This window comes from Neohortaea acidophila (assembly GCF_010093505.1).
Source record: "Neohortaea acidophila strain CBS 113389 unplaced genomic scaffold BDY17scaffold_7, whole genome shotgun sequence".
NCBI lineage: Eukaryota > Fungi > Ascomycota > Dothideomycetes > Mycosphaerellales > Teratosphaeriaceae > Neohortaea > Neohortaea acidophila.
The window spans coordinates 918,962-945,844 of NW_022985516.1; the positions used below are offsets into that span (position 1 = coordinate 918,962).

Consider the following 26,883-nt stretch of genomic DNA (forward strand, 5'->3'; position numbering starts at 1 on the left):
TTATACCCCTTTTTGGTTATGTGCGACGATTGGATGGAGGATGATTGCAGCGGTTCGATAGCGTTGATAGAGTCGTTTGGTCTTGTTGAATTGTAGCGTAAAAGTATTTGACAATTAGAACGTGTACTGCGCAAGGCTGGCTGTTGGATGGCGTTGGGTGAAGCCGAGCAAGCCAAACTTTCCGACTTGCCGCACGCGCACACACGACATCTTCCACTTCCATCTTCACAACATGTGAACCGCTCAGGTCACCACATCACCTCCAAAGACGTCCCAGCGATCTCCACAATAAACACCACAACATCACCATGACCCAACAACAACCCTCCACCACTACGCCCGCCCCCGACCTCCCCCCGCCCCAAACCTTCGACATCCTCCCCACCATCCACGAACTCCTCGCCCGAATCGACCACGCCACCCCAACCAACAACAGCAACAACGCCAGTAATGCAACCACCACCACCACGCCCACCACGCCCTCCGACCCCCTCGGCGCCCTCTACACCGACCTCACCCCGCTCGAACCCAAAGACCTGCCCAACGAGGTGCTGGTGGTGAAAGCGAAGATCCGCGCGGCGCTGAAGCAGCTCGAGAAGTTGCCGGATATGGGGCGCGGGGTGGAGGAGCAGGTCGAGGAGATTGCGGAGTTGGAGGCGAGGATAAGGAGGCAGAGGGAGATGGTGGGTGTGCTGGGCGGGCTTGCTGGGGGGGTGCAGTTGGGGAGGGGGTGAGGATCTGAGCCTTCTTGGAATGGGGTTTGTGAATTTGGAGGAGAGGATGAATTTGAATGGGATGAGGGTCTGGTATCTGGTTGAGGTGGTGGCCTGCGGCTGTTGCGATGCTGCGGCCTAGGCATCAACTTTTCGGGGTGGACAGCTTCCGTCTGTGATGGAGGGGCGAGCAGCCCGAGCACCTTACATTAGGGTGCGAGGGGTGTGTCTGGTTTCCAATGGACTCATTGCAATCACACCTGGTGGAAACAGACCGTTCGACCAATTACTGCCGCAGTCCGACATGCCGACTCCCAACAAGCCCTTGTTGAAGAAACTCGCTCCAGATAGCGTAGGCTGGCCTTCCTCGGCATCATGCGATCACCGACGATCTTTTCCGACCCGCATTGATCAAGATTCTGCGACTGTCGTTGGTGCGGCCGGATCTCGAGACAACTTGCATACATCTGCAACATCGCGGCAGGCCCAGACAGACGACGACGAATGGGGCGCATGGGTGGATGCTAGAAATGGCAATCGTTCCTCGACCCTTCAAGACGAGAGGCGAGAGGAAGACGAGTGGGCTGCTTGGGCAGAGGATTCGGCTACTCCGCTTGACGTTGGTGGCGACAGTGAGCAAGTCAATGTGTCCCAAAGTGCGCGCCGTTCCATGAGGGAGGCCCACGACCTGGAGACATCCCCATGGGACGCGGAAGAAAGCAGCAGCTCATTCGTGAGTCCCGGGTTGGAGAACTTGGTTGAATCGAATGATGCGGCAAACGACTTGCACTCCAATCCGTGGGACGACGGCGCCGATCGAAAGGGCAAAGGTGTGCTGTATCCGTCAAAGCGCAAAAGTGGCGTGCAGGAGAGCAGAGAGCGGCATGGAGCCCGCAGAGCATCGAAAGTATTACATGAAAGTGTTTCAGATCAGTGCCGCGACGACGAACAATCGATACAATTCAATCCATGGAATGATGGCTAATCGTATCAATGTATCGCTCATACTCTCATCAATCTATTTAGCAGGGGGCAGCATCATGACATACTCCCTCTCACTATCCCCAAAAGCCACGACATCTCCATCCACCAACTCCACATACCGACTCGCCTCCACCTTCTTCCCATTCAGCTTGCTCCCATTCGCACTCTCCAAATCAATCAAGTACGGCTTCACGCGACTCATCTTGTCCCCAAATTCGTTCTTGCTGTTAATGTGCCGGAACTGAATGACGGCGTGCTGCTTCGAAATACTCGGGTGCTCGAGCAGGAGATCCGTCACCTTGGCATCGCGGCCCATAAGCCAGACGCTGCGTTCGTGCAGGTAGACGGTGTCGAGCAGATCCTTTTGCTTGAACACGTACATCCGCCATTGCTCTTTGGGCGGGGGCTTGCGTCCTTCCGGGGGCTCGTGGTATTTGAGGACGGTGTTGGTGCCTTGGACGGTGTTGGCTTCTTTCGCTAGCAGGCCGGTGGGTTTGTAGTTGGGTTTCTCCTTTACGATTGGCGTGCCGTCAGGGTTGGTGAGCGGCTTGTCATCGCCACCGCGGAAGGAGGCTTCTTGGGATGGAAGCGGGCCGCGGGATTTTACATCCTGCACAAGTGGAGATCGCGGCCGGTCGTTGTGTTGTCGTTTTGGAGGTGGCGATCTTGACCGGCGGCGATGGGATCGGTCGTCGGATCTGGAACGTTCGCTGTAGTGTCGCTCCTTTTTGGAAGGCCTGTCTTCTTCTCGGCTGCGCTTGTCTCGTCGGTATCGGCGATCCTCTTCGTCGGATTCATCACGCCTGGGACTTCGACGTCGAGAATACTTGTCGTCTGCCTCTCGCTTTCGAGGTCGTGGCGCCGGGTCTACTTCCCGGTCGGAGTAGTCATCTCGATCACGCCGTCTCCGAGACGTTCGGTCATCCGGTGATCGTGACATTGTTTCTGACTGATCCAGCCTGGATTTTGCGACCAGATGGCGTTGTCAAGCGCAACAAGTGTCGTCGAAATGCAGCCCCCAAATTTTGAAGCTGCCGAATCGGGGCTAGCTCGCTGCTCTGCATTCACTTCACTTGCTTCAGCGCTTAACATCGTGAGGCCATTGGACTCGGCCGCGCCTGTTGGCTATTATGAAACAGCCAGGATGTCTTCTGCGTTCATCCGCTCAGCAAAGACGGGCAGTTGCGTCTCAGCCTCTTCGTCTTGTGTTTGAGAGGCCGAGTTGGGCAAAGCTCATGTACGACGTGGACGCTTTGATCCCAGTCAGAAGGTAAGCTGCTGGACACCAACCGTCCCCGCCATCCTGCACTTCAAAGTGCTTCAGCAAGATCAAAGGGCTTTGTAAACCTCACGCACAGCTCACGCGTGTCGCGTAAGCTATGCTGCTCCAAGCTCGCGCAGATTTTCCTACTCTGTTGGCGTCTCCCAATCGTTCGCTCCTCCTTATTCTCGTTTCGCTCCCATTTCTTAAGCAGCAGATCATCTCTATGCTTTACTTTGTATGCTGAAGGCACTGCCATGTCCAAATTCTTTACCTGGACGAAAGGCGATCGCCGCAATGCCGTCGAAGCTCTGCGATCTGGCAAGGTCGTGCCAATCCCCATCGAATGCATCTCTATCAAAGGACTGGATTACGCTCAAGCTGAGAAGGTGAGGAGCGCCGATCATGTACATCTATCATATGCTGATTCAAGTTCTAGCTAATGGGCCACAAGCGTCGAAGACCACCTCCGCTACTACTTGGAGACAGCCCGGACTCCTCCGGCAAGGACGCATCCAGCTCGAACGACTCACTTGCACTTCAACATGCTGCTGTGCGCTCTGCAACAAGCTTGATGACAGTCATGAATGATGTGCTGCGCTCTCCACCCATGTCAGCCTATCTGGCTGCACCCACCAGCCCATGGTTTGGTCTTCCACCTTCCCTGCAACGCCCGCGAGCTCATACTGCTCCTTCGACACCTCTTTGCGAAGCTCCCGTTATGGACATCGCAGAACTGCCGGGTCTTATGGCCGTAGAGGACAAGAAGCGCAGCCAGGCTGCCGTTAAATCGGAACCAAAACCAGATCTACCCTCAGCTGCATCAGCCGAGCCGGACGAGTCTCAAACTATCAACGAAATCACCCCGTCGCCAGTATCCACCGCAAAAGAAACGACGCCAACCTCTTCCACCGCTTCTACCCTCGCATCGGCGTCTCACAGTTGCAGCACGGTTACATCCACATCGTCTGCAGCCTCGAACAATTCAGATGCAACATTTCCTGACCAAAAGTCGCTGCAACCAATGAGGTCGGAGCTGGAGCAGCAACTTTCAGCCCTCCGCACATCACATGAAGCCCATATCCGCAGTCTGAAACGAGCGCATGAGAAAGAGATTGCGTCGCACGCAGTGTACATTGCGCTTTTGGAGCGTCGGCAAGACTCGGCTCCCGACCACACTGCGCAAAGCGGCAATGCGCACCTCCGTCTTCGAACATCGATGCTTCGAGGCTCACCAGGTCTTCCGTTGTCATCGCTCAAGGAACAGGCGCATGTCGAGCATCAGGATGGATCAGAGAGCAGTCCACAAGATCTCTTCGATGGATGTGGTCGAGAGCAAGCAGGATTGCAGAGAATCCTTCAAATTTCCAAACGCAAAGAACAAGCCATGAGAAACACCATCGCAAGCCTGGAAGCACGTCTGGTGGAGTCGAACAATGAGCGCATCGACTTGCTAGAAGGCTTCCACGCAGTGTGCGAGAAGCTGCGATTGTCGTCTCGACGCGAGCGCACCCTGGCCCGGGAGCTTGAGTATCTCCACGAGCAGATGATACTCCCTCACCCGAAAATTGGAGATGACGATGTAGTGGAGCAATGCGGCAGCGGGAACACTACACAGGCAAGGAACGACATCGTATGCTCGGACACGAGTCCTAGTCGGGACTCCCACCATCCACTTCTACTTCAAATACGAGGCCTCAAACGAGCACTTGCCGAGAAAGATGTACGGATCGGGCATCTGGAGCAATTGGCCAGAAGCTCTGTGCAGCCACAAGCCATTACTCACACAGCTCCCGCCAACGAGCAGAGTCCACTCGCGCCAAATCTAACCCTTCCTGAGATTCACGACTGCAGCACCGAGAGTGGACTCGTTGCTTCCGTCGTCAGAATGCACGCCGGCCTCGGCATAGCGACCGTGGAATTCGAAAAGACTCCCCGGACTCGCAGTGCTTCCTCTGTGCCCACCGTACGGCACAATACGTTCTCACCGCCAACAACAAACCCCGGACCGAGATTAACGAGCAAGAATCTGGAAAAAGCCCCGCCGCAATTCGACAAAGCGCTCCCAACACTGCCCCGGCTGCCTTCGCCATCCTCTCGCAGTTGTCATCGGGGGAGTGCAAAAGTGCAGTGGTTGGAAGGGCGTCGCGCATTCTCTGACCCGGCTGTACCCACGTCTGCAAGGGGTGCGGAATCAGACAAGGCTGCACTCACGCATGCATCGGTATCTGAATCTCTGTGTCTCTCGAGCGGACCTGTGACGCCGTTGGCTAAGATCGGGTCTCGGCGCATATCCGGGGCCGCGGGATGAAGGTGGTGAAATGGAGTACCGAGAAAACATTCGAAAGGGGGATTAGGACAAGGTATTCAAAATTTATTCAGGCAAGGTAGTCGGGACAGGGGATCCGAAACTCGAAAGGAAAAGCTGGGAAGAAGAGGCAAGAAGCTTAAGAACGGACGCTGGGAGGGACCGGAAATCGGAGGTAGAAAGTAATGAGTACTCCGTGCCCGGAAACAGAAGCATGAACAGCCAATTCCATTTCTTCGAAAACCTCGAATCGTTTCTACAAGTTCTTCCAGAAACCGTTCAACATGAAAGAGGTCAACACTGCAGAATCGAAAAGTAGGCGGTGGACTCCCAGCAACCAGCAAGCAGTCCAGAGTTGCCTAAATAGGAAGGAGCCGCTGGGCGCTTAGCTGCAGGGGCCGTTACATGTGCCGCTTTTGTTTCGTCTACTCCCACACCGGCGCTTATCGTCTGGATATGAGTTCTTGTCCGTGATGTAAGCGCGTATTTATAGGTCGTCAAGGCCTGTCTGGCAAAAATAGAACACGACCAGGGTTGGGAGGTGTGCATCGTTTTCTGAAAATCTGGCCTGCTTCCCAATTCTCGACTCTGGTGTGCAGCCTTGTTTTGTCCGGGTCGGCAGGGATATATGCATCTAGCGACTAGTCGTAAGACCTTGTTGCCGCTCCTAGCGCATCTCCAGGGGTCGGTGAGGTCTATCGTCGGTAAAAATAGCATATCGACAAGGGTGGGAGGTGTGCATCGTTTTTGGAAAACGAGATCTGGCTTCCTTTCCACTCCTCCACCCTCGTACCTGTATGCAGCCTTAGTCTGTCCGCTTCCACACCGGCGCTTATCGAGTGGTCGGGAGATTCTCATCGCTGATGTGGGTGGGTGTTCATAGGCTGTCGGGGCCTGTCTCGTAGAACCAGGATACGACAAGGGTAGTGGGAGGTTTGCATCGTTTCTGGAAGCTGGAAGTTGGTTTACTTCCCAATTCTCGACTCTTTACTCTCGTGGCCAGCCTCGTGAAGTCTGGGGGCTTGCAAGGGTCTATCGACTGGTTATGAAGCCTTGTCGCTGATGTAGGCGCGTTTTCATAGGTTGTCGGGGCCTGTCTCGTAAGAGTAGACTATGACAAGGGTGGGAGGTGTGCATCTTTCCGGTTTACTTCCCAAGTTTCGACCCTCACCTTTACCCTGGAGATGTACGAGGAATGGGATGGTACTGTTGAAAAGGGTCGTTCCTGGAATGTTTGATATACAAAATCGACATCGTTTTGTCCTCGAGCACAAGACAAAGGTCCTACGGTTATCTTGCTTTCCTTTCAGATTCCCCAACAGCCGACAAGTTGCGAATCGGCGTTGCAAAGAAGCCAGTGACAATGCTCCGTCATGAGTCCAGATCCTGGATCCGGGCGTCCATCTTCCTCACCAGTCATAGTCCATTGCCAGTAACAATCAGGATCGTTGCGTTAGCTTCGGAGAGCCCATGTGCCGTGTGAAGGGATGGAGTCCAACATGTCATGACAACCCATCATCGCGCACCACGTCTGAAAGAGGCACGCAAGCAAGAGAACAAGGGATCGTGGAACGTCTGCCGCCAGACTATGACTTCTCGTCCTCGATGCGAATGAAATAAGCCTTGGCGACCTCGTACGCCGACCAACAAATCGCCGTGCTCGGCGCCGCCGTCACCACCCGAGCGTTCATGCCCCGGAAAAACCCCGCCATCCCGCCTCTTCGCCAAATGATGCCCGCCGCGGCCATCAAGCCCCTCGCATTCCGAATCTCGGCCTCGGACGATGTGCCACGCGTTTGCAGCAGCGTCTTGATCACGTCGAGAGGTGTGGTCGCCGCGGCGGCGAATCCGCCTGCTAGACCGCCTGCTGTGCAGTGCACGAGGGGATCGTAGCCCGGGCGGCGCCGGCGCTGCATGACTTTCGTCATGGATTCGTAGGCGGTGAATTGCAGGGCGGTGAAGGGGACGGTCATGGCGAGGGTGGTGGGGTAGGAGATGTAGAAGGCGCGGAGGCCTTCGTTTCGCCAGACGGTCGTGGCGCAGTCGAGGAGGGAGCGCGAGGTGGAACCGTGGATTTGCATGCGTTGTTTGATGACGTCGAAGGGGTTCATGAAGGCGTCGCTGGCGATGGTTGCGCAGGCGCCGCTCGTTGCTGTGGGGGGTGGTCAGTGGTGGTGATGTAATGGGGGCGAGGGAGGCCTACCTGCTGCCACGGGATGATGCCCTGATGCATTACCACCCATTGCTTGCTTCACCACTTCGTAGGTCGCAAAGTAGACGGCGTGTGCGGGGCCTGGGGATGTGATGTTAGAGCCACGCGCAGAGGGTGTGGTGTGTTCGCCGCATACCTGCTCCTACCACCACACTCGACAAACCGCGCCACAACGAGGCGTATCCTTCCACTCTTGATATTGTTGCTATCGCATTGCCGATGCCACTGTAGATTGCTGCGGGGGTGGGATTGACGACTTGCATGCGAGTCTGGGGGAGGTGTTAGGCGGATGAGGACTGGCTGGGAGTGCTGGACATACTTTGAGGAGGTCGATGGGATACATGACGGAGTGTTCCTGTTGCAAGTCAGTCCATCGCTCGCTCTTCCGGTGCCTCTCCCTCAACATACCGCAATCCCGGCAAAGGCGCCGGCAACCATATTCGCTGCCAGCGAGAAGTTCGGTGGTAGGGACTCATATCTGATGGTGTTAGCGGAGGGTGGTGGTGTAGCGGCCCAGACACGACGCACTCGTATTCGTCCTCCTCAAACTGCTGCGCCGCTGCTAGTACCCGCTCGTTCGCGGCCATAGATTTGCCCGAGTGGGCCAGAAGGGAGTCGACGTCGCTGGCGTGTCCTGGTGGTGCGGACATGCACGCGGTGTGGCGGCGAAGGGAGATGCGAGCACACTTTTGCCAGCTCGAGCTTGGCTTGGCGGGCAAATCTTGGGATCAGATAGCGAAGATCGGGTGGCGGAGGGGGGAGGACGGGGTGTGGGAGGCGATGGAGGGATCCGGAGGATGGACGGCGAGGATGTTCAATGCAGAGGAGATGTAGAGACAAAGACACGACGCATCATCCAGCGGGAGGGAGGAAATGGGAAGCTTTTGCGTCGCTCTTTCCCCAATTCCAATAATCGACCTTACCTTCCATTTTCGGTCCGATCGCCCGGGCCCATCACTCGGAATTGGGAACGGCCGAGGCAGCGCAGGCTAGTCTGGTTGATGATGCAGCCTACTAATTCATCATCGACGCCTTGCATGATCCACATTGTGTGCTGCTCGGCTCCGAGAGAGTACTCGTACGAACGACGCATGTCTAACTTGAGGTGGGTTCGTGATACGGCTCGTCTGACAAGTCCAATCCAACCATCTTCAACACATCTTCTGCCCCGAGTCCTGGTTTGGTGGGCACAATTCCCTCCCACACCTCCTCCTTCACCCTCTCCCCTTCTTCCAGCACGCTCCAGTTCGGACTCGCTTCAATTTGATGCCAATTGAAGTCATCCACGTGCTGCCATTGATCTTGATTTCCACCGCCCTCTGTCATGCTCTCCGTCAGGTACTGCTGCGGCAACGGCGCGAATCGAATGCCCGAGCAATGCTCGATGATTGGCCGGCTTGCTGTATGTAGATAGACATCGCAGTCCCGGCTGTCGTGCATGCGAAACTGCCGGCTGCCGACAACGATGATGGCATTGGTGATGTTGGTGAGATGGATGGGCCCCTGGACTTCGCTGCAGATGACGAGCGACTTGCGGATGGATTTCAGCGTTAGGCTGGCGAGGGGAAATGTGCGCATGCCCGCCGGACGCATGTTGACCACGCAGATTTGGATGTTGGCCATGGTGCTTGACCCGACCGCTCCTGGGTCCGGCGAGGGCACGATGATGTATTGCCGCGTGTGGCCGTCTAGACTCGTTGCTCCTTGGTGGAGAGATGGCCGCCGATGTTGCGGTTTTGGCTGTGAACTTGATGCCTCTGCTGTCGAAGCACTCCCCGCGTCCTTCCTCGCCCCCAGCGCAGATCCCGACTTGAAGGAAAACTTCTTCTTCGGGACCAAGGACTCCAGTGTATCCTTTAACATTTCCTGAAGCCCTTTGATCGCATCGCTGTAGATTCGCACATCACGCGCCGGCACATACACTCCGGCATCGCGCACCTTGTCGGAGAGGGCGGCGATGTGTCCTTGAATCTTGTTGACTGCGTCCGCTCGCTCTCCATTTTCCGTGCTGAGGCTGGAGAGGGTTTTGATATGTTGTTCAATGTCTGCAGGAAGTTAGTAAATGTGATGCGGTCTTGAGGTGCTTGATCCTACCTGTCAGTTCCACCCGAAAATACTGCAAAAAGTCCTCCGCCGTCATATCACTTGTCGTTGTCTCCTCGCCCATCGTAGGTGGTTGTGATTCGTGGAATTGGCTGGTGGAAATGTCGCGGTCGTTAGCGCTTCGAAGTCTTTTCCTCCACAGCTTGAGAATCCGACCTTCTTTCTTCACTGAAGGGGAGAAGATTGATTTGAGGAAAGATGCATCACTTTATACCCTTACGATCGAGCCCGAAATGCCTCGACTTCACTCTACATGCACGCTCTTCCCCATGCAATCATCCGGCCAAACCACCCCACTCCACTGCTCGTGGCACGAATCTGCGAGCTCGTCCACAATGATGCGGTCGTGCAACTCATCGTCTAGCCAGAACGGCCATGTGCATATTAATCCCACGCTCGTGCGTAGTTCACCGGCTCGATCGCCAGGTCTCGAGCGCCTGCCTGCACCAATCCGGTCTGGAAATCCGGTCGAACGCAAGAGTAGGCTGCGCGATACATCGTACACGATCGAGAACATGAACCCGGTGAGTGGTACTAAGTACGTATGTTCCCCATTTCACAACACTGGTCGTGTGATTGCACTGTTCCTTCAGAGCTTGCTTCTCGTGACGACTCGCATTCTTTCGTTCCATGTTTCACCTGCGACTTCTCCTATGTTACCAGCACATGCAGCCTTGTGATGCAGTTTTGGACGCCTCGCATTCCTGCGGAACTACCATGCCTTGTTTTGAAGGCCGTCTAGAGAAATGAGTGCTTCCACAAGACTGCTCGTGCGATTGATCGAGTGTCTCGGCTCACAATGATGACGAGCGGATGAGGCTTGTTACCTTCTTTCTCCAGGGGCTTCCGAGTCTGACAATGGCATCTACGTGGTCACTGGACGGCTTTGTTACTCAGGGCTGGTGTGGACACTGAGCACTGGTCGAGAACGAGGCTTTACCCCCAAATCAAGGTCTGCTTGCTTCATTTGCCAGTCTTGCATGCGTACGTCGGTCACTACGCTCAGGTAGGAGTGTCATACATTCGGCGCTTCCTCATCTTCCTCACCCACTTCCAGTCTGCTGCTCCCCACACCCCATGAGATTCCTCGTCCTCGTTGTCCTCCCAGTCGTCGTTCCAGTCGTCTTCCAAGTCATTCTCCCAAGCCTCTTCCCAGTAAACATCCCAATCATCCTCCCATTCCTCTCTCCAGTGGCCCTCGTACTCTTCCCAGGCCTCGGCGATGTCCATCGTCCAGCCTTGGTTCGACGTTCTTCGACTTGGATCTTGACGGGCGGCTCGGGCTTGTTTGCGGGATTTCTCGATATGGGAGCTTATGTCAATATATTATCATCAGCACGAGCAAAGACATCTCTCATCCCAACGATTCATATCGAACATACACGACCGCAGCGTCCAAAGGCTCGAATCAAACCAAGGTCGAAACCTTTGTGCAACATCCCGACCCCTCCAAGCAATAACACACACATGTATATACATCGCCATCCAGCCGCCAGAGAGCCGTGGGAAGGATGGGGTACTATTTTCAGCACGACGATTGATCGCCACTCTTTTGCCGCCTTGTATGCACCGTCGGTCTGCTGGAATTAGGAAGACATATGTGTTGTGCTTAGGATGGTTTCTGGATTCGGGAATTGGGCATTGGGGAGCGGTGTTTGGGGGCGTGGGGAGGGGTTGGGGATGATGAAGTTGGGAAGACGGAGACATTAGTTGCACGGGACGGAATCGGGATCAGAGGAATGGCGTGAGAGGTTGTGGATATGTAGCGGAGATATGAAGTTGCAGTGTGGTGACTCGGTCAAGTGTTGGGAATTGGGAAGCGGACTTTTGGGATGCAGGGAGTGAGTTCGGACGCCTGGGATTGGGAGAAAATCGAGAAATTGTAACATGGAGTGATATTGGGATCATCGAAACAGAATGATCTGTTGTAGGTATGAAGCGAAGGAATATTGTCTCGATGCAGTGACTCGATCATGCGCTCTTTCCTTCGGCTACGCAAACTCGAGCCCGAAGTGGGCGTGCACCGTTGAAATCGACCTCACGCGCAACAAAAGTCACGCAGATACATCTCTCCACGTCGCCAATTACACCTCTGCCCTCATAAGTTACACCCCCGCAATTCTTGAAGGCGTGCGGATGTTCTCGTGCGGTTGACTTCGACCAGCATCGGGACATTGACTTTCGCAGCCTTGTCTTGGCGCGGTGGACGTATGGGCAACCTACCACGGAGAATCGGCATTTTTCACCAAGTGCACAACATCAAAATACGTCTCATTTGACGACTTTCGACTTGATTGTTGTACTACGGAAGTTTTTGTATGCTTTTAGGCGACGCCGGCGACAACTCATCGTGGAAAGCTTCGCCGAAAAGGGCATCTCCATCGCCGAGACACTTTGACGCGACGAACGTTGGAAAGACAACAATACGACTTGTAACGTTGTAGAATATGCATGTGTATGATAGAAGTGGTCCTTTCGTCGTCTCTGCTTTGATATTAAACGGTGCATCGTTGCATATTACCGCTTTCTCGGGCGAGGGTAGTATACCTCCGCAAATTCACTTCAAAAATCCGCAGAGCATCGAAAATTGGTCCTAAAAATCAAAAATTGCATTGATAAATCGCCAGAGTGAGGGAAGAGTGGGGCAGAGTCGTCAAATCTGGGAAAACTCTCCATATCACCCACCAAGAAGCAAAAAGATTGGAAGTTGCTCTCCCCTCCCGGGCTCGAACCAGGGACCTCAAGATGATCCTGAGAAGGCCAATTACAGTCTTGCGCTCTTCCAACTGAGCTAAGGAGAGTGTCCACGAAGTTTCGCAGCTTAGCCAATTGATTTGAAGGATCCAGAGCAAATTTTCAATATATACGGGTCATGCACGTGCTCGCCCAAATAGGCATGTGTGGAGAGATTTAGGTTTCGGAAGCGAGCCTAGCCAAACTCTAATCCCCAGTTCCGCAAATACATCACCTCCCTGAGGATGTCATCGATCTAAAATTGTCTGCTTGTGACGATATATGTGAGATTGACGCTCTGCAACGATGACAATGAGCGAGCACCCGTCTGATTGAAAGCTCCTCAACTCGATGAAAGAAAAAACTATCGATACCGCATTGTCTACGCTGCAAGCAGCACGCTCAACCCCTTCTCATCTGTTCTTCCACCTACGTTCACTTCCTCGCCGGTGGATTCCGATTCGTGTGTGACGAGCTCCGAAAGTGCACCCTGAAGGTTCATTCCAGTATTCGCTCGCGACGTCAATGCTGTAGTCGCTTGGGACTTGACAGCCTCTCCGTCTCCCAGCACCGCAATCCCGACCCCGTGCCAATCTTCATGGTCGCAGGAACATCCACACACTCACTTTCAACGGCCTTGGGAGGCCGGCAATACCTCAGTTACGGTGTTGTCTTGAAGCAATAGCACCACGACAACCTGACTTGATCGATTGTAGGATCCTCACAGGGCCTGAACACATGAGACTTTCAGGATGCGGAGGGCCCATTCCCCAGGAAGTGCAGCTGCACTTCCAGTACTTCTACTCTGTAGTGACATCTCACTTCCCCCTCGACACTACAACTTAAGTCTCTGGCTAATGGTCTCCCCCCAGCATCATTTCCAGGCCTGTCGCTCTGCCGTGGTTACACAACTTGCCGCTGAGACTTACCCGGAGGCCGATATGATGCCTCTAACCACGACCGACGAAAGGAGAGCCGGCCCAGCCGCCTGTGAGGATCCTACAATCGATCAAGTCAGGTTGTCGTGGTGCTATTGCTTCAAGACAACACCGTAACTGAGGTATTGCCGGCCTCCAAGTTCTCCCCTAGGCCAGTGCGATCTGAAAAGAAAGAAGGATAAGCGCGCACGGCAGGCGGCGAAGTTGCCGTGATTGAAACTGTTACTCGCCCAACTCGACTGACAAGCTTTCGCCTAATCGAAGCCGTGCAACATACAAACGCCGACCAAGCACACGCGGGCCAGGCAGGCCTGCAAACGACAACCAAGCACCCGCAGCTTTTTCGCTTTTGACTTTGCTTTCGGCGACACACATCGAATGCAAAGGGCTATAAGGCGCACACACCGTCGACACTTCTTCCTGTAGCTTCCGCATACCTTGCCGAGTGTTTACGCATCTCTTCAGTTGCGAACACCTTCCACCTCATCATGGCGGAGTCTCAGAGCAACGAAATGCGCATGTACTACGAGCTCATGTTCACGGTCCGTCTTAGCATTGTCCACAACTGGAAACCACGGTGCTGACTGCTTCGCATATAGATGATGGAGTACCACGAAAGCGACTCAGAAGAGGACAAGGCCGAAGGAGACTCCATCGCTCGTATGCTCGTGACGTATGCCAACATCCCGCTCTTGATTCGTATACGAGCTTGCATGACCCTTGCCTGCTCTTCGGATGATGGGTAAGCTTGGGTGCGAACCTCCACTTTGTTGAATGATCTAACGGTAGGTGGCGTAGGTACGTCGAGTGGGCGCAAGAATGTGTCCGTCTGGCCGAAATCGCACATGGAATCGCGACAACTCCAGGCCAGGAGGCACGCAACGCGGCATTCCCGGGCGAAGCGGAAGCGGAACTGCTTGACGATGCTCGTCGTGTACTGCAATGGGCAGAGGCGGATTATGCGGAGCTGGGAGGGTATGCTGGGGACGAAGAGGAGGAGGAAGATGAAGATGAAGGTGAAGAGGAAAACGAAGTCGTAGCGGCCGAGACCAGGCGAGAGGATGAAGTTTGAGGAGGTGAAAAGCGAAGCATGATGTGCAGGAGTTCAGGGCTACTCGTGTTTGTGACTTCGCCGAAATTGAGACCCCAAGGTGCGCTGCCTTCGCATTCGACAAGGAGACGTCGACATGGACCTTACGATTGTGATGCGTCAAGACTGTAATTGGCCTTCTTGAGATGATCTGAAGATCCTACAATGGATGAAGCCAGGCGCGAAGCATGTCTAGGATGAGAAGCTCCAACTTCGGCTGACTGCACTGGCTCTGCTTGTTCGTCAACAGCAATGCCAGAAAACCTCGCTGTATGGGCGCCGTAGGAGATGAAGGATGACAGTGGACTGAAAGTGCTCTTTGATTAGAATCTCTCCTACGTCTTGACAAAGCTGGGCTGATTGTTCAATTGCAACACAGCCAGGCCACCCTCCTTCCCACCTCCGCTCGGAATTCGATGCAATGATGTGTTCGGATGACCGTCAGCCTTGGCTCCCCAACCATGCTTCTTCCACCTTTTATCTGGCCGCACCTCCAGCGGCTTGTGCGGCTGCTTGCTGTGGGTTCACCTTCTTGCCGTCCTTGTTGTACCTCACTCGGGGAGGGGGAGCGCGGTTGCGGCGACCTTCGCGCGAGCGGACACTGCGTACCACGTTAGAACCATCCACAAGCGCCAACACCACCCAAACAGCTTCCACTCACCGAACAATCTTTCCGTGGATCGCGCACGAGACGCAGTACTGCAACTTCAAGTACATCTTGGGGACGGAGTATTCGGCGAAGACGGAGGCGTCGGAGATATCACCTGAAGAGCCAGCCAGTCAGTAAACCATTCGACTGTTTCCCGCTCTTCCCCAACCCCATTCATCGCCAGGGTTCGCACGTACGGATGGCTGCGGATTCGACCATGTTCCTGATCGTGAATCTCTTGATCGCCTTATCTTTGGGTGTGCATCGCGAGCAGTTGGAGCATCTGATCGGCTTGACGTGGCCACGGCCCTTCTTGTTGCGTCCGCTTTTCAATCGTTAGTCTTCGCTCGGCGGTTTTGGGGAAGGCTGCGCGGTTGCATACTTCGACGCTCGCTTCTTGACCATATTTGCGAGATTGGATGATGTTCAGCAAGTCTCTGGGGCTTGCTGATGGGTTGTACGATCGTGTAGCGTGGACGTCGGTGTTCTGTGAAGTCGCGATCTCAATTTGTCGAATGTGGGCGGAATTCCCGTTGCCAAGAATTACTATTCCGGCGGTAGCTGACTAATCCCGACCGGTTCCTCCCGTGGCTGTGTTTACACCATCCGGGGAAGTTACACAACAACCTATCCGGCCGAGAGTAAGGCAATCCACTCAAACGTCTCGAAACCCCGGAATCAACGTCAACATGTCTGCTGCCGGCGGTACCTACCGCAGCACGCCCAAGAGCAGAACACAGGGTGGGTACTCCGACAGCCCGTCCAGCCATCTACCCCGTCCTAAGTTTGAAGGAGGCGCACCCAGCGAAGCGTCTACGTCTTACAGTGCAAGCAGAGCGAAGCAGTCGAAGCGAGATGAAGTGAGTGTGTCCTGCAGTCTTCTAAGTATGAAGCGAGGCTGACTCTCCAACAAGGCCATCCGCAACAAGATCTCCAAAGATCTCGACAAGAAACGTGCCGGAGCCGGCAAGGCTCGACAAGGGCGGAAGGTGGCCCCTGGCACCGTCCTCGCCCTCCGACCGAAAGAAGCATTGCAAATCAAGCCAAACACCACCGTGACGGAAGCGGCCCAGTTGATGGCTGCTAAGAGAGAGGACTGCGTACTTGTGACCGACGACGATGACCGTATCGCTGGTATCTTTACCGCAAAAGATCTTGCTTTCCGAGTGGTCGGGGCAGGTCTTAAGGCAAACAGCGTCACCATCGCCGAGATCATGACCAAGAACCCGCTGTGCGCAAAGACGGACACCAGTGCGACAGATGCACTCGACTTGATGGTGAGGAAGGGCTTCCGACATTTGCCCGTGATGGATGAGAATCATGACATTTCTGGCATCCTGGACATTACAAAGTGTTTCTACGACGCGATGGAGAAGTTGGAACGCGCGTACAGCTCGTCGAAGAAGCTGTACGATGCTTTGGAGGGTGTCCAGGCTGAGCTTGGCTCGAGCCAGCCCCAGCAGATCATCCAATACGTCGAGGCAGTCCGCCAGAGGATGTCTGGTCCAACGCTCGAATCCGTCCTCAACGGCTTGCCGCCAACGACCGTCTCGGTGCGGACGAGTGTCAAGGAAGCCGCTCAGCTGATGAAGGAAAATCATACAACCGCAGTCTTGGTCCAGGATCAAGGCCAGATCACCGGTATCTTCACGTCAAAGGACGTGGTTCTTCGTGTGATTGCTGCTGGTCTTGACCCAGCCAACTGCAGCGTCATCCGTGTCATGACGCCGCATCCCGATTTTGCTCCACTGGATATGAGCATCCAGCAGGCTCTGCGAAAGATGCACGACGGCCACTACTTGAACCTTCCCGTCATGAACAAAGGCAATGACGAGATTGTGGGAATGGTAGATGTGCTCAAATTGACTTATGCCACTCTTGACCAGGTAAGTCCCTTGCTTTCCACGCACACTGTTCAACCTGCTGACAATCATTCAGATCAACAGCATGTCGACGGGCGACAGCGAGGGCCCCGCATGGAATAAATTCTGGATGTCCATGGACCACGGCGACACCGAGTCCGCATTGTCAGGCGAAGGCAGCCATATGCCGCATACTCCAGACCATCGTTCTGGCATGATCTCTCCCGACATGCAACGACCGGGGACGGAGAGACTCGATAGTGTCATGCCTGGTGACTCCGCTTCCATGCATGGCCTGGAGCTGGAGGAAGCCTCAGCATTTGTGGGCGCATCGGAGGAGGTTCCATTCACCTTCAAATTCAAATCGCCTGCTGGCCGAGTGCATCGCCTCGCCGTCACGGCTTCCGCTGGCCTGGCTGATTTTGTTGCGGTGGTGGCGGAGAAGCTCGGCAGCGAAGTCACTGGTCTGGGTGGTACTCCAACGGTCGAAGACGGCAAGATGAGCCACACCGGCTTTGCCCTCAGCTATCTGGACAATGACGGCGATACGGTCTCCATCACCACCGACCACGATTTGTTTGAAGCCATCGTTCTGGCAAGACAAGCGCATAAAGGAAAGGTCGACCTCTTCGTCCACGACCCGGAGAAGGCTATTCTTCCCCCTGTCACGGAGGCCAAGCCGGTTAATGTCCCGCCAACGCCTCCGGAGAGCCTGGTTAAGTCTCGCAAGCGACGCGAGGAGGAGGAAGAGGAGGAGGAAATTCCTCCTACCATCATTCGCGGCACGCGCAAATCCATGCCAAAGGAGGAGCCGAAACAGCAAGACCAACTTGTCCCAGGCGTGCCGAATGAGCTGCTTTTGCCGGGTGCGCTGGTTGCTTTGGGGGCTGTCATTGTCATTACTTTTGCTCTTGGGCGGTCTTCAAGCAGGTAGAGGGCATTCCCTCGACTCCATTTTCAAGGGAGCGGACTGCAGTGATTTTATGGGCGTGTTGGTGATGCGGTATTTCATTTTGCACTAATACCAGATAACCATGCAACTCATTCTTAAGCGTTGTTCCTGCTGCGGTAACAATCGTTTTGACAATCGGTGTTCGTTCGAGTCTGTTGTTGGCCCCCACGTCATTGGTCGACGCCGGACAAATGGCCCGACTTCACCTCAAAGTCTTGATAAGAGGCAAAACGAAATTACAACACCGCTTTGACGCGATCGCTGGCCAAACCGAAAGGAAAGCATAATGGCAGCGTAGCGATGCAGCTTCGAATAATCCATCATGGCCGACCGTACTCTCACCGTCGAAGACGCTGACCGCCTTCTCGACACCACCGTCGTCTTCCCCGACATCAACGCCGCGTTCCAGCGCCTCCAGCCCATCACCAATTTCCGCAAGGATGATACCGAAGCCCGCATACTGTATATTTGCAGACGTGTAGCGCTGGGCGATGCCGTTGCGGACAGTGGAGTGGATCAAGGAAGCGAGGGAGATCTCTACATCCTCAAATGCAAGGTGCAGTATGTTCCGCCCGCGACCCTCGGCTGCGAAATGAAATGCTCACGTGAGGGATAGAGCACCATCTCAGCTCGCAGGAGGCCTTGTAGACCCCATTGAGGGCCCGAGTAGTCATACTCTCGACGAACTGAAGGCGTTGAAGATTTTCGCCGACACGGACTCGCCTTCGCTGCCGCACCTTATAAGCTGGAAGACGGCCGTGCAGGGCGCAGATGGGCCTATGCCGGGCGGATATATCGCTTACGTTGTGATGACGAGGATGCCTGGACTGGACTTGTTGGAGCTGAAGTTTTGGAGCATGCCGGAGGATCTGCAGGAGGAGATTCGGAAGAGATTCTTGGTCGCTATCAAGTGTGTCATCAATGAGTGGGGAGAGGTGATTGTCGCGTGATAATGCTGACCGACTTTGCAGACACATCTGGCGGCTCGGCTTCCAGCCTTATGACTGCGCTTTACGGAATATCCTGTGGGAGTCTGACACCCGAACGCTGTATGCTATCTCGTCTTCGCAACAGAAGCTGCAGTCCTCTTACTAACCACGTACCAGATCCATTGTCGACTTTGAACACTATCGTCCAGCTACCAAAGACCCGATCAACATGAACGAACGCGAAGAGATGACGAAGTGGGGAATCTTGAAGCAGCCATTGCCACAGTTCCATTGGCAAGCGTGGAGGCAGGCAGAAGACTTGTCAGGATTCCCGGAGAAGTGGTAGCGCTAGATCTACACGCAGAAATAAACGTCTATAGTTTGACTCGTCATAAGATTACTTCTAGCTTTCCAGAGATGGCACCACCTTCTCCAACCAAACACACACATCACGCAGCACCGCGCCGTTGATGGTGTGCGTTAGGCCCTGATAGGTATGCACCTCGCTTTGACTCTCCTTCAAACCCAACTCCGTCAGCCCCTTGAGCGAGTAATTCCAGATCCGATTAGCAATGAGCGCATCTGAGGTGCCTCTGCCCAGGAAGACAGGCACATCGTCTTCAATCAAACGCGGAAGACCATGCTCCTCGCGCAGCTCTTGTATCCGCTGCTTGCCATCGGACAACGGGAGGAAGCCCAGTAAGCCCACAATCCCTGCAAGCTTGCCACTGTACTTTGATGATGTAAGATGCGTGAGCAGGCTCATGGCGCAACCCTGGCTGAAGCCGCCCAAGACAATACGGTTAAGAGGGACGCCGGACTCCACGACAGCATCGATCAGCGATTCCAAGTACGCGACCGTTTCAAGCATGCCCTCTTCATCATCGTCGGGAGCCAGCTCAGGGCGCGACGGCGCAAGCGTCGGCAGCGGGTGCGGTATAAACCACGCCGTGTCCATAGCATCCATATTGTACTTGGCATTGGGAAGGACCCAGCTCATCCAGGACAGCTTGCCGCCTTGCTGGAACTGGTCGGCGACATCTTTGGCACACACGTCAAAACTGCAGGATTCACGCTTCGTTTTCTCGAGGCAGACTGACTCTGAATGGCTTCTGCGCTATCGGCCAGGCCGTGGAGAAAGATGAACGTGGCGGAGTTTTTGATGTCGCTGCATGGTTGGACGGCGGGCTTGTATATTGGCTCTTCTCGACCACGTTCTGAAGGGAGCTTCAACGTCTGCTGTTGGGTGGCCATTTTGCGGTGGGTGGATGATGTCGTTTCGAAGGCGATGAAGTCCCAGATTTCATTAAGCAGCGACCCCGGCTAACCAATCCCGGCTATGGGTTACCCCAGATCTTCGGCCAAATGGGGACTCTGGGGCTCTGAGCGGCAGTTGGACTCTCGACATCACCTCCTCATCAACGACCAACAACATTCTCTGTTGGAACGTTCTGAATCGAACGCCGCTTCATCGACAGCCGCGGAAGATGCAGTCGCTAACCGGGACTCAGATCGAAGCTTTCGCGTTGCTCCCTCAATCCTGCAAGCACAAGACCATGAAGAGCTATCACGCAATTGTGTTTATGCTTATGCGATTGCCAGAGATTGGCGTATTGCTCGCTGATCTGCCCTGAGATGCCTGCGAATAGCTAGCACACTTGCCAGGGCCGCCTGCGAAGTCGGAACAAGGTAGGTGAGGGTTCAAGATCCGCGCAGCCACACGTGCGCTGCAATGGTGTGCCCGATGCGATGGCTCGGGATCCATGTGTTTGCCACCAAGCTGCACGCACGGCTATGAGCTTTTCGTCACTTGCGTCTCAGTCTTATCAGTCTTTTCATCTTGTTGTCCTTCTGTCTTATTTGACTGCTTGCGAGCTCGCTCCACAACAGACGATACTATCAGACTTCAAGATACCCTCTCTTTCTTAGACATTCTCAGCTTCACATTCTCTTTATACGTCGATCGAGGCCTCTGCGTCGATACCCCTGTAGCCTGGTGGCAGATACAAGATGTCATTACCACCTCCGCCCCTCGGCCAAGGTGCTGGCTACGGAGTTGTACTGGGACTTGGAATTGGATTCGCCATTGGAATGGTACTCGTGACAAGACAGTTGAAGAAGTTGGTCCATCTTACATGCGACTTCCTGCTTTTTCTGATCATTGTACAGGACTTTCGGAGAAGATAACAACACGACTGAAACGTATGTTGTCGGGCAGACTATCGTTACATTCCACTTACATCTTTCAGGTTCATGGTGGCAAATCGAAGCATCGGCACAGGGTTGACTGCATCCGCAGTGATCTCCTCTTGGCTTTATACCAGCGCGCTCCTTGGCTCACCGTACCTCACCTACTCCTACGGGATCGCACTCCCGCTTTGGTGGGCGGCGGGCCAAAGCACAATGATCTGCATGTTCGCCTGGATCGCAATTCAAGCCAAACGTCGCATTCCAAACGCTCACACCCTTCTCGAACTGATCAGAGGCCGCTATGGAACCGTTGCGCACCTCCTCTGGATCGTGATGGCTCTCATCAACAACTTGCTCATCTTCTCTCAGATGATTGTCGGTGCCGCCGCGGCAGTCTCTTCATTGACCGGGATGAACATCATCGCGGCGACATATCTCCTTCCTGCAGGGGTTGTGGTGTACACCTATTTTGGGGGGTTGAGGGCCACCTTTCTGACAGACTACATTCACACTGTCATCATTATGATCATACTCGTTTGGCTGACGATTCAGCTGTTGACCATCAAGGAGATTGGCTCTATTGGTGCCCTCTACGATGCTTTGGTGCCTCTTGGGAAAAAATATCCCGTTGCTGGAAATTACGAGGGATCATACTTGACCATGACCAGCAACCAGTCAGTATGGTTCGGCATCATCCACGTCTTGACCAATTTCGGTGTGGTCTTCCTTGATACGGGTTTTTGGCAGAAAGGTGCTCTATCCTGCTCTCTGATACCCCGATACCATTTCTAACCGACGCATAGGCTTCGCGGCAGAGGTGGAGGCTGCCGTGCCCGGGTACATCCTTGGAGGCAATGCCTACTTCGCCATTCCTTTTGCTTTCGGCACCATCATGGGACTTGGAGCACAAGCTCTGGAATCCACACCTGCGTTCCCGACATACCCAAGACGAATGACGGCGGAGGAGGTATCGAGTGGTCTCGTGCTCCCGTTCGTTTCACAAGCCATTGCTGGCAAAGGAGGCGCCGGTGCGGTGCTGGTGATCATCTTCATGGCATGCACCAGTGTCAGCTCCGCTGAACTCATCGCCATCAGTTCAATCTTCTCCTTTGACATCTACAGGACCTATTTCAACAAAAAGGCTACCAACAAGCAGATTATAAGGATGTCGCACGTCGGAGTCATTGGCGCATGGCTCGTTGTGTCGAGCATGGCCACCGGATTCTACAAAGGGGGCGTGGACCTGAACTGGCTGCTGTACTTCCTCGGCATCCTGATCTGGTGAGTCTATCATGCCCTCGAGCAGAGGGACGAACCTGACACCTGACAGCCCGGCCCTTTTCCCAACAACCTTCGCGCTCGTATGGAAGAAGCAGACAAGAACCGCTGCAATAGTGGCGCCACTGTGTGGCTTCGCAGCCGGTATCTCAACATGGATTGCAACCGCTGTGGTAAGTTGTGCCCCCCACGAAGCCTTGCGAATACAACACAACAACACGTTCACATGAATGTTTGTGCCACAGGCAATCGAAGGATCCGCAAGCATTCCAGCCCTGGGCATGGCCTTCCCCTGCATGTACGCCACCGTGGCCAGCACCTTCACGCCGCTGCCCATCACAATCGCAGTCTCCTACCTCTTCCCTGACAACACCTTCGACTGGCCAAAGCTAGCAAAAGCCATTGAGCGAGTCGAAGACGACGAGCACGGCCAGCTCTCCGCCAAAGCCACGCACTTCAACTACGATGCCTATTTCTCGCCGCAACGCGTGCGATACATGCGGAAGATGGCGCGCGTGGCTCTCTGGTGGGGAATCATTACTTTCTTGTGCCAGTGGGTGCTTTGGCCGATTCCCATGTACGGGGCGTACTTCATCATGTCGAAGGGAGTGCGTATCGCTCAGCTGTGCGTTCATTTGGCTGAGACTAACGCTTTGGACAGCTCTTCACTGCCTGGGTAGTCGTATCGCTCATCTGGCTTTGGATTGCACTGGGTATCGCCAGCTTCTACCCTCTGATCGATGGAGGTGCGAAGATGATCTGGATGGTCCTGAGAGGGAAGAAAACCGAGCCTGTTGGCGAGCCTGGAGATGTCACACCTGCTCCGTCGGTCGTGTCGGAGAGGGAGAAGGAAAAGGAATCGGATGTTGTCGAGATTGATGACAAGAAGGATGCCTTCTGAGCGTAAAGTAATTGATGCGCTTCGTATCACTCCACAACGCCGTGTAAGGTATATACAGTTCACCAGGCACACATGTGAACCCATCGCTGTGTCTCCAGCCCTTCTCATCTACTTCGTCACCTGTCCCGGCGTCACCACATACGTCGGCCGTACAAATCTGTAGACTGTCAATACCACACTCCGGCTCTCCGCACAAGCAGGGCAAGAACATACCGGTCACCATGATACACCTTCGTCTCCGTCCCCAACAGTTCCTTCTCCAGCGCCTGCTGAGCGTAGTACCTCCGCACCTGATCTCGGTCTTCCTCGGCCTGTAATAACGGGATGAGGTAAATGCGCGACCACATCTTCTCCCGCGCGAGTTCACTGCACAACCACGGGCGTCAGCAAAACTGCACAACCATACTCTTGCCAGTGTATGAAACGGGAGGAATGCCGTACTTCTTCTCCCGAATTCCCACTCCCACTTTGTAGAAGCCGTAGGTCGTGATGGCGCCGACGATGGCGAGGTACCAGACCGGTCGGAAGCCGCGCACAGGCAGGTTTCGGCGGTATTGCACGGGCTCGTAGCCGGCGGAGGGAGGGAGGTCTTGAGGCATGGCGGATTGAGGGGGGTGGTGGACGGGTTCTGCGAGCAGAAGGTGGGTGTTGATGTCGCTCAATGGCGGAGGAGCTCAGGTACGGTGGTGCGGAGCGGAGTTCGGCAAGGTCCCGTCTTAGTCAGCACTAGTCACGTGAGGCCAAAATTTATCGAGAGGCTCACTTTTGAGGTCTTTTGGGGTTTCACTTCTTACCAGCGCCACACCGCAATTATGGAAGCGGAAGAGCGGATCACCAAGAAGCGGAAGCTCAGCAATGATCGAGATCCTCAGAAGCCAGTGTCTGACTCCCTGACACAAGGAAATGGCGGTTCGGAAGTCAGCACAACTGGCGGAGACTTGATCTCCATCATCGAACACGACGACGAGGAGCCGAGTGAAAACCTGAATGGCGCTGGCCATGCCGAAGGTGACACATTCCCTACTCCAGCGACAACAGCCCCACTGGCAGACGGACTCGACACAGCCGGAGCGCCAGTTTCCAAAAACCAGCTCAAGAAACTCCGCAAGAAGCAAGAATGGGAGTCGAAGCGCGACGAACGCAAGGAAATCCGCCGGCAAAAGACCGTCGCGAAGCGCGAGCGGAAGCGCGAAGCGTGGAAGCAAATGCAAGCTGATGGCGAAGCTGAGGCAATCCCGGCGAAGCATCTGATTCGACGCAAGGCCGTGCAGCTGCCCGTGACCATCCTGATCGACTGCGACTTCGACGGCCTAATGAAGGACAAGGAGCGCATTTCGCTTGCTGCGCAGCTTACGCGGTCGTATTCGGACAACAGAAATGCTCCTTTCCGTGCGCATTTGGCGATATCTGCTTTTGGTGGTAGCTTGCGGGAGCGATTTGATAACGTCTTGATGCACTACAAGGGATGGAGAGGGGTGCGCTTCTTGGACTGTGATTGCATCGAGGCTGCCGAAAAGGCAAAGGAGTGGATGGCATCCGAGTTCGAGGGGAAGATGGGCGGCGCATTCGAGAAATTTCAGACTGAAGATGTGGAGGATCACGCACGTCTTAAAGCAGAGGGAGAAGTGGTCTATCTGACCTCCGAAGCCGAAGAAACTCTGACCGAGCTGAAGCCGTTCAGCACCTACATCATTGGCGGGCTGGTCGACAAGAATCGCGAAAAGGGCTTATGCTACAAGCGAGCTACCGAACGAGGCCTGAAGACCGCGAGATTACCGATTGGTGAATTCATGGATATGCAGAGCCGGAAGGTCCTGGCTGTCAATCATGTCAATGAGATCATGCTGAAATGGTTGGAGTGTGGCGATTGGGGCGAGGCTTTTGTCAAGGTGATTCCGAAGAGGAAAGGGGGACAATTGAAGGATGCCAAAGGCGCAGAAAGTAAGGAGAGTCCTGGGGACGAGGCTGCATCCGATGATGGTGATGAGACGTTTGAGGATGCAGAGGAAGCACTCGAGGAGGACGCCACTAGTTTTTCAGCATAAATTCGAATGTACTTTCAATATCCATATTGCACGAGCAAGTCATGTTTCACATCTTCGCCTTAATCTCCTCCAAAAGCTTCTGCAGCTTCTCCTTGCCCGGATTCTGCTGAGGCCATTGGATGCCCAAACCCTCCGTCTCATTCGGCTTGGGGATCATGTGAATATGCACATGATCGACCAATTGATGTGCCATCCGACCATTGTTCTGCAGAATATTGAACTGCTCGGCGCCCGTGGCCAATGCGATCTTCTTGGCCACAGGGAGAAGCTCGGTCAAGGAGTCGTCGGGAATGTCGGTGAGCTTTGCGCCGTGGTGCTTGGGAATAACGAGCTGATTGTGGTCAGTGGGTGGACGTCTCAAGAAGTGAGGAATGCATCATACTGCATGTCCCGCGCTGAGCGGATTGATGTCGAGGAAAGCAAATGTCTTCTCGCTTTCGAAGACCTTCATCGAAGGGATCTCGCCTGTAGTCGAGCGTTAGCTTGGACCTTGAGAGAGAAGAGATGGGAGGACCTGCTCACCCTTGATGATTTTGCAAAAGATACAGGAAGCCATTCTCGACATTCGTTCAGTTGAATCAATTGACCATCAATGTTTGGTGCGAGTAATGATGCAGAACTCCCGCTCCGCTTCACGTCACTTCTCGAGCCAGACGTGGGGTTGTTGTTAGTCAGCCGAGTGGGGCGGAATACTGACTGCCTTCTTCGGAAGGGACTTTGAACAACCCTAGCATCTAACTCAGTGTACATGCATGACGGCTCCTTGACATGCATGGACAACGCAGCCAACAGATTTAATCCCGACGAGGCTGCCGCTACTCCGACAACAGACGATGACGACTTCAAGATCAAGGGTGCCGCTCGTCGTGCCTTAAAGAGTGGCAAGGCCTCAGCGCCCGAGGACTGCACCATCTGTCTCCAAACCATCACGGAACGAGCGATAGCTGTACCGTGCAACCATCTCACATTCGACTTCATTTGTCTGGTGTCATGGCTACAGCAGCGCAAGACCTGTCCTTTATGCAACGCGACCATCACAGCCGTCGAATATGACTGGCGCGGTCCGCACGACTACAAGGTCTTTGAAGTGCAATCCACCGAGCGAGAGCCAAGGAGAATAGACGACTCTGCATCTCAACGAATGCGGCTGCGCAGTCATCGTGACTCTCGAGGTCCAATCAATCAAAGTCGCCCGTCTAGTCTCCCATTGAGGACACACGAAGATCCAGCTTTGTCCCGAAGGCGTAGAGCCTATCAACAGCGCCTGTACTCTCAGCATATTGGCGCAAACGCCATCTCCGGTTATCGAGACTTTACACCGAAGGATTTCGCCGGCTCCACATCTCTGCAAACTCGCGCGCGTATCTTCCTCCGCCGCGAACTACAGCTCTTCAGCCATCTTGACTCAGACCGCGGAGTGCGCAACCGAGACTTCGTTCTGGAATACGTCGTCGCCGTGCTGAGGAAATTCGATCCCAAGGGCGCAGATGGGCAGGCTGAAAACTTCTTGGCCGAGTTTCTAGACCGTGCGAATGCGAGACTACTGCTGCACGAGCTTCACGCGTGGCTGAGAAGTCCCTTCGCCACCCTCGAAGGCTGGGATCAGAGTGTGCAGTATGCGACAGACATTGAGAAATCCCTCCCGGCTGCCAATGATGCTGGCTAAGGTCGACATTCGCAAGACGAGGCGGTACCGTCGGCCTAATGCCTCGTAATTGCTATGTACAGTATACAT

The 26,883-nt window shown here is 54.5% G+C and overlaps 16 protein-coding genes and 1 non-coding gene across 17 annotated transcripts; 8 read left to right on the forward strand and 9 right to left on the reverse strand.

Annotated features, from left to right (window-relative positions):
- Window positions 1–107: 107 nt before the first annotated feature.
- BDY17DRAFT_354654 (uncharacterized protein) lies at window positions 108–734 on the forward strand (the record flags this gene model as incomplete). The annotated part of the gene is made up of 1 exon (XM_033738251.1): window positions 108–734. The coding sequence occupies exon 1, from the start codon at window positions 309–311 to the stop codon at window positions 732–734; it is 426 nt and encodes a 141-aa protein (XP_033588561.1). The 5' UTR covers window positions 108–308.
- Window positions 735–1,749: 1,015 nt separating this feature from the next.
- BDY17DRAFT_233243 (SMAD/FHA domain-containing protein) lies at window positions 1,750–2,211 on the reverse strand (the record flags this gene model as incomplete). Its single annotated transcript, XM_033730251.1, has 1 exon — window positions 1,750–2,211. A coding segment is annotated over one exon (462 nt), but the record flags the coding sequence as incomplete, so codon positions are not given.
- Window positions 2,212–3,215: 1,004 nt separating this feature from the next.
- Window positions 3,216–5,269, forward strand: BDY17DRAFT_325493 (uncharacterized protein; the record flags this gene model as incomplete). The annotated part of the gene is made up of 2 exons (XM_033737372.1): window positions 3,216–3,347; window positions 3,398–5,269. 2 exons carry the CDS (start codon window positions 3,216–3,218, stop codon window positions 5,267–5,269), a joined length of 2,004 nt encoding a protein of 667 aa, XP_033588563.1.
- A 128-nt stretch (window positions 5,270–5,397) lies between these two features.
- Window positions 5,398–6,252, reverse strand: BDY17DRAFT_175604 (uncharacterized protein). Its single transcript, XM_033729851.1, has one exon. The coding sequence runs from the start codon at window positions 6,122–6,124 to the stop codon at window positions 5,561–5,563; it is 564 nt and encodes a 187-aa protein (XP_033588564.1). The 5' UTR covers window positions 6,125–6,252; the 3' UTR covers window positions 5,398–5,560.
- Window positions 6,253–6,852: 600 nt separating this feature from the next.
- On the reverse strand, window positions 6,853–8,065 carry BDY17DRAFT_317641 (mitochondrial carrier domain-containing protein; the record flags this gene model as incomplete). The annotated part of the gene is made up of 6 exons (XM_033736121.1): window positions 6,853–7,418; window positions 7,470–7,559; window positions 7,615–7,747; window positions 7,798–7,833; window positions 7,887–7,956; window positions 8,007–8,065. The coding sequence occupies 6 exons, from the start codon at window positions 8,063–8,065 to the stop codon at window positions 6,853–6,855; spliced, it is 954 nt and encodes a 317-aa protein (XP_033588565.1).
- A 407-nt stretch (window positions 8,066–8,472) lies between these two features.
- On the reverse strand, window positions 8,473–9,779 carry BDY17DRAFT_282778 (tubulin binding cofactor C-domain-containing protein). Its single transcript, XM_033732072.1, has 2 exons — window positions 9,573–9,779; window positions 8,473–9,523 (listed from the first exon to the last, which is right to left on the reverse strand). The coding sequence occupies exons 1-2, from the start codon at window positions 9,643–9,645 to the stop codon at window positions 8,574–8,576; spliced, it is 1,023 nt and encodes a 340-aa protein (XP_033588566.1). The 5' UTR covers window positions 9,646–9,779; the 3' UTR covers window positions 8,473–8,573.
- Window positions 9,780–12,292: 2,513 nt separating this feature from the next.
- On the reverse strand, window positions 12,293–12,382 carry BDY17DRAFT_t24. Its single transcript has one exon. It is a non-coding gene; the product is annotated as a tRNA-Tyr (tRNA).
- A 1,031-nt stretch (window positions 12,383–13,413) lies between these two features.
- On the forward strand, window positions 13,414–14,650 carry BDY17DRAFT_300065 (uncharacterized protein). The gene is made up of 3 exons (XM_033733998.1): window positions 13,414–13,794; window positions 13,852–13,994; window positions 14,051–14,650. Exons 1-3 carry the CDS (start codon window positions 13,741–13,743, stop codon window positions 14,322–14,324), a joined length of 471 nt encoding a protein of 156 aa, XP_033588567.1. The 5' UTR covers window positions 13,414–13,740; the 3' UTR covers window positions 14,325–14,650.
- Window positions 14,651–15,486, reverse strand: BDY17DRAFT_300067 (putative 40S ribosomal protein). The gene is made up of 4 exons (XM_033733999.1): window positions 15,374–15,486; window positions 15,189–15,316; window positions 15,004–15,106; window positions 14,651–14,943 (listed from the first exon to the last, which is right to left on the reverse strand). The coding sequence occupies exons 1-4, from the start codon at window positions 15,394–15,396 to the stop codon at window positions 14,820–14,822; spliced, it is 378 nt and encodes a 125-aa protein (XP_033588568.1). The 5' UTR covers window positions 15,397–15,486; the 3' UTR covers window positions 14,651–14,819.
- Window positions 15,487–15,622: 136 nt separating this feature from the next.
- BDY17DRAFT_300069 (uncharacterized protein) lies at window positions 15,623–17,919 on the forward strand. Its single transcript, XM_033734000.1, has 4 exons — window positions 15,623–15,732; window positions 15,787–15,851; window positions 15,906–16,877; window positions 16,930–17,919. The coding sequence occupies exons 1-4, from the start codon at window positions 15,681–15,683 to the stop codon at window positions 17,785–17,787; spliced, it is 1,947 nt and encodes a 648-aa protein (XP_033588569.1). The 5' UTR covers window positions 15,623–15,680; the 3' UTR covers window positions 17,788–17,919.
- Window positions 17,920–18,036: 117 nt separating this feature from the next.
- Window positions 18,037–19,108, forward strand: BDY17DRAFT_300073 (uncharacterized protein). The gene is made up of 4 exons (XM_033734001.1): window positions 18,037–18,366; window positions 18,422–18,715; window positions 18,777–18,854; window positions 18,912–19,108. The coding sequence occupies exons 1-4, from the start codon at window positions 18,128–18,130 to the stop codon at window positions 19,078–19,080; spliced, it is 780 nt and encodes a 259-aa protein (XP_033588570.1). The 5' UTR covers window positions 18,037–18,127; the 3' UTR covers window positions 19,081–19,108.
- Window positions 19,109–20,012, reverse strand: BDY17DRAFT_300074 (Phospholipase/carboxylesterase/thioesterase). The gene is made up of 2 exons (XM_033734002.1): window positions 19,835–20,012; window positions 19,109–19,775 (listed from the first exon to the last, which is right to left on the reverse strand). The coding sequence occupies exons 1-2, from the start codon at window positions 19,986–19,988 to the stop codon at window positions 19,138–19,140; spliced, it is 792 nt and encodes a 263-aa protein (XP_033588571.1). The 5' UTR covers window positions 19,989–20,012; the 3' UTR covers window positions 19,109–19,137.
- Window positions 20,013–20,744: 732 nt separating this feature from the next.
- BDY17DRAFT_335659 (SSS family solute:Na+ symporter) lies at window positions 20,745–23,305 on the forward strand (the record flags this gene model as incomplete). The annotated part of the gene is made up of 7 exons (XM_033737930.1): window positions 20,745–20,854; window positions 20,904–20,936; window positions 20,984–21,675; window positions 21,728–22,205; window positions 22,255–22,372; window positions 22,448–22,810; window positions 22,864–23,305. The coding sequence occupies 7 exons, from the start codon at window positions 20,745–20,747 to the stop codon at window positions 23,101–23,103; spliced, it is 2,034 nt and encodes a 677-aa protein (XP_033588572.1). The 3' UTR covers window positions 23,104–23,305.
- Window positions 23,212–23,702, reverse strand: BDY17DRAFT_252699 (GRIM-19; the record flags this gene model as incomplete). Its single annotated transcript, XM_033731280.1, has 3 exons — window positions 23,212–23,260; window positions 23,317–23,469; window positions 23,545–23,702. 3 exons carry the CDS (start codon window positions 23,700–23,702, stop codon window positions 23,212–23,214), a joined length of 360 nt encoding a protein of 119 aa, XP_033588573.1.
- A 133-nt stretch (window positions 23,703–23,835) lies between these two features.
- BDY17DRAFT_300085 (guanine-1-methyltransferase-domain-containing protein) lies at window positions 23,836–25,165 on the forward strand. Its single transcript, XM_033734003.1, has one exon. The coding sequence runs from the start codon at window positions 23,916–23,918 to the stop codon at window positions 25,146–25,148; it is 1,233 nt and encodes a 410-aa protein (XP_033588574.1). The 5' UTR covers window positions 23,836–23,915; the 3' UTR covers window positions 25,149–25,165.
- BDY17DRAFT_300086 (hit family protein) lies at window positions 25,166–25,812 on the reverse strand. Its single transcript, XM_033734004.1, has 3 exons — window positions 25,671–25,812; window positions 25,531–25,613; window positions 25,166–25,479 (listed from the first exon to the last, which is right to left on the reverse strand). Exons 1-3 carry the CDS (start codon window positions 25,711–25,713, stop codon window positions 25,195–25,197), a joined length of 411 nt encoding a protein of 136 aa, XP_033588575.1. The 5' UTR covers window positions 25,714–25,812; the 3' UTR covers window positions 25,166–25,194.
- Window positions 25,813–25,920: 108 nt separating this feature from the next.
- On the forward strand, window positions 25,921–26,814 carry BDY17DRAFT_252650 (uncharacterized protein; the record flags this gene model as incomplete). Its single annotated transcript, XM_033731275.1, has 1 exon — window positions 25,921–26,814. The coding sequence occupies one exon, from the start codon at window positions 25,921–25,923 to the stop codon at window positions 26,812–26,814; it is 894 nt and encodes a 297-aa protein (XP_033588576.1).
- Between the last annotated feature and the right edge of the window lie 69 nt (window positions 26,815–26,883).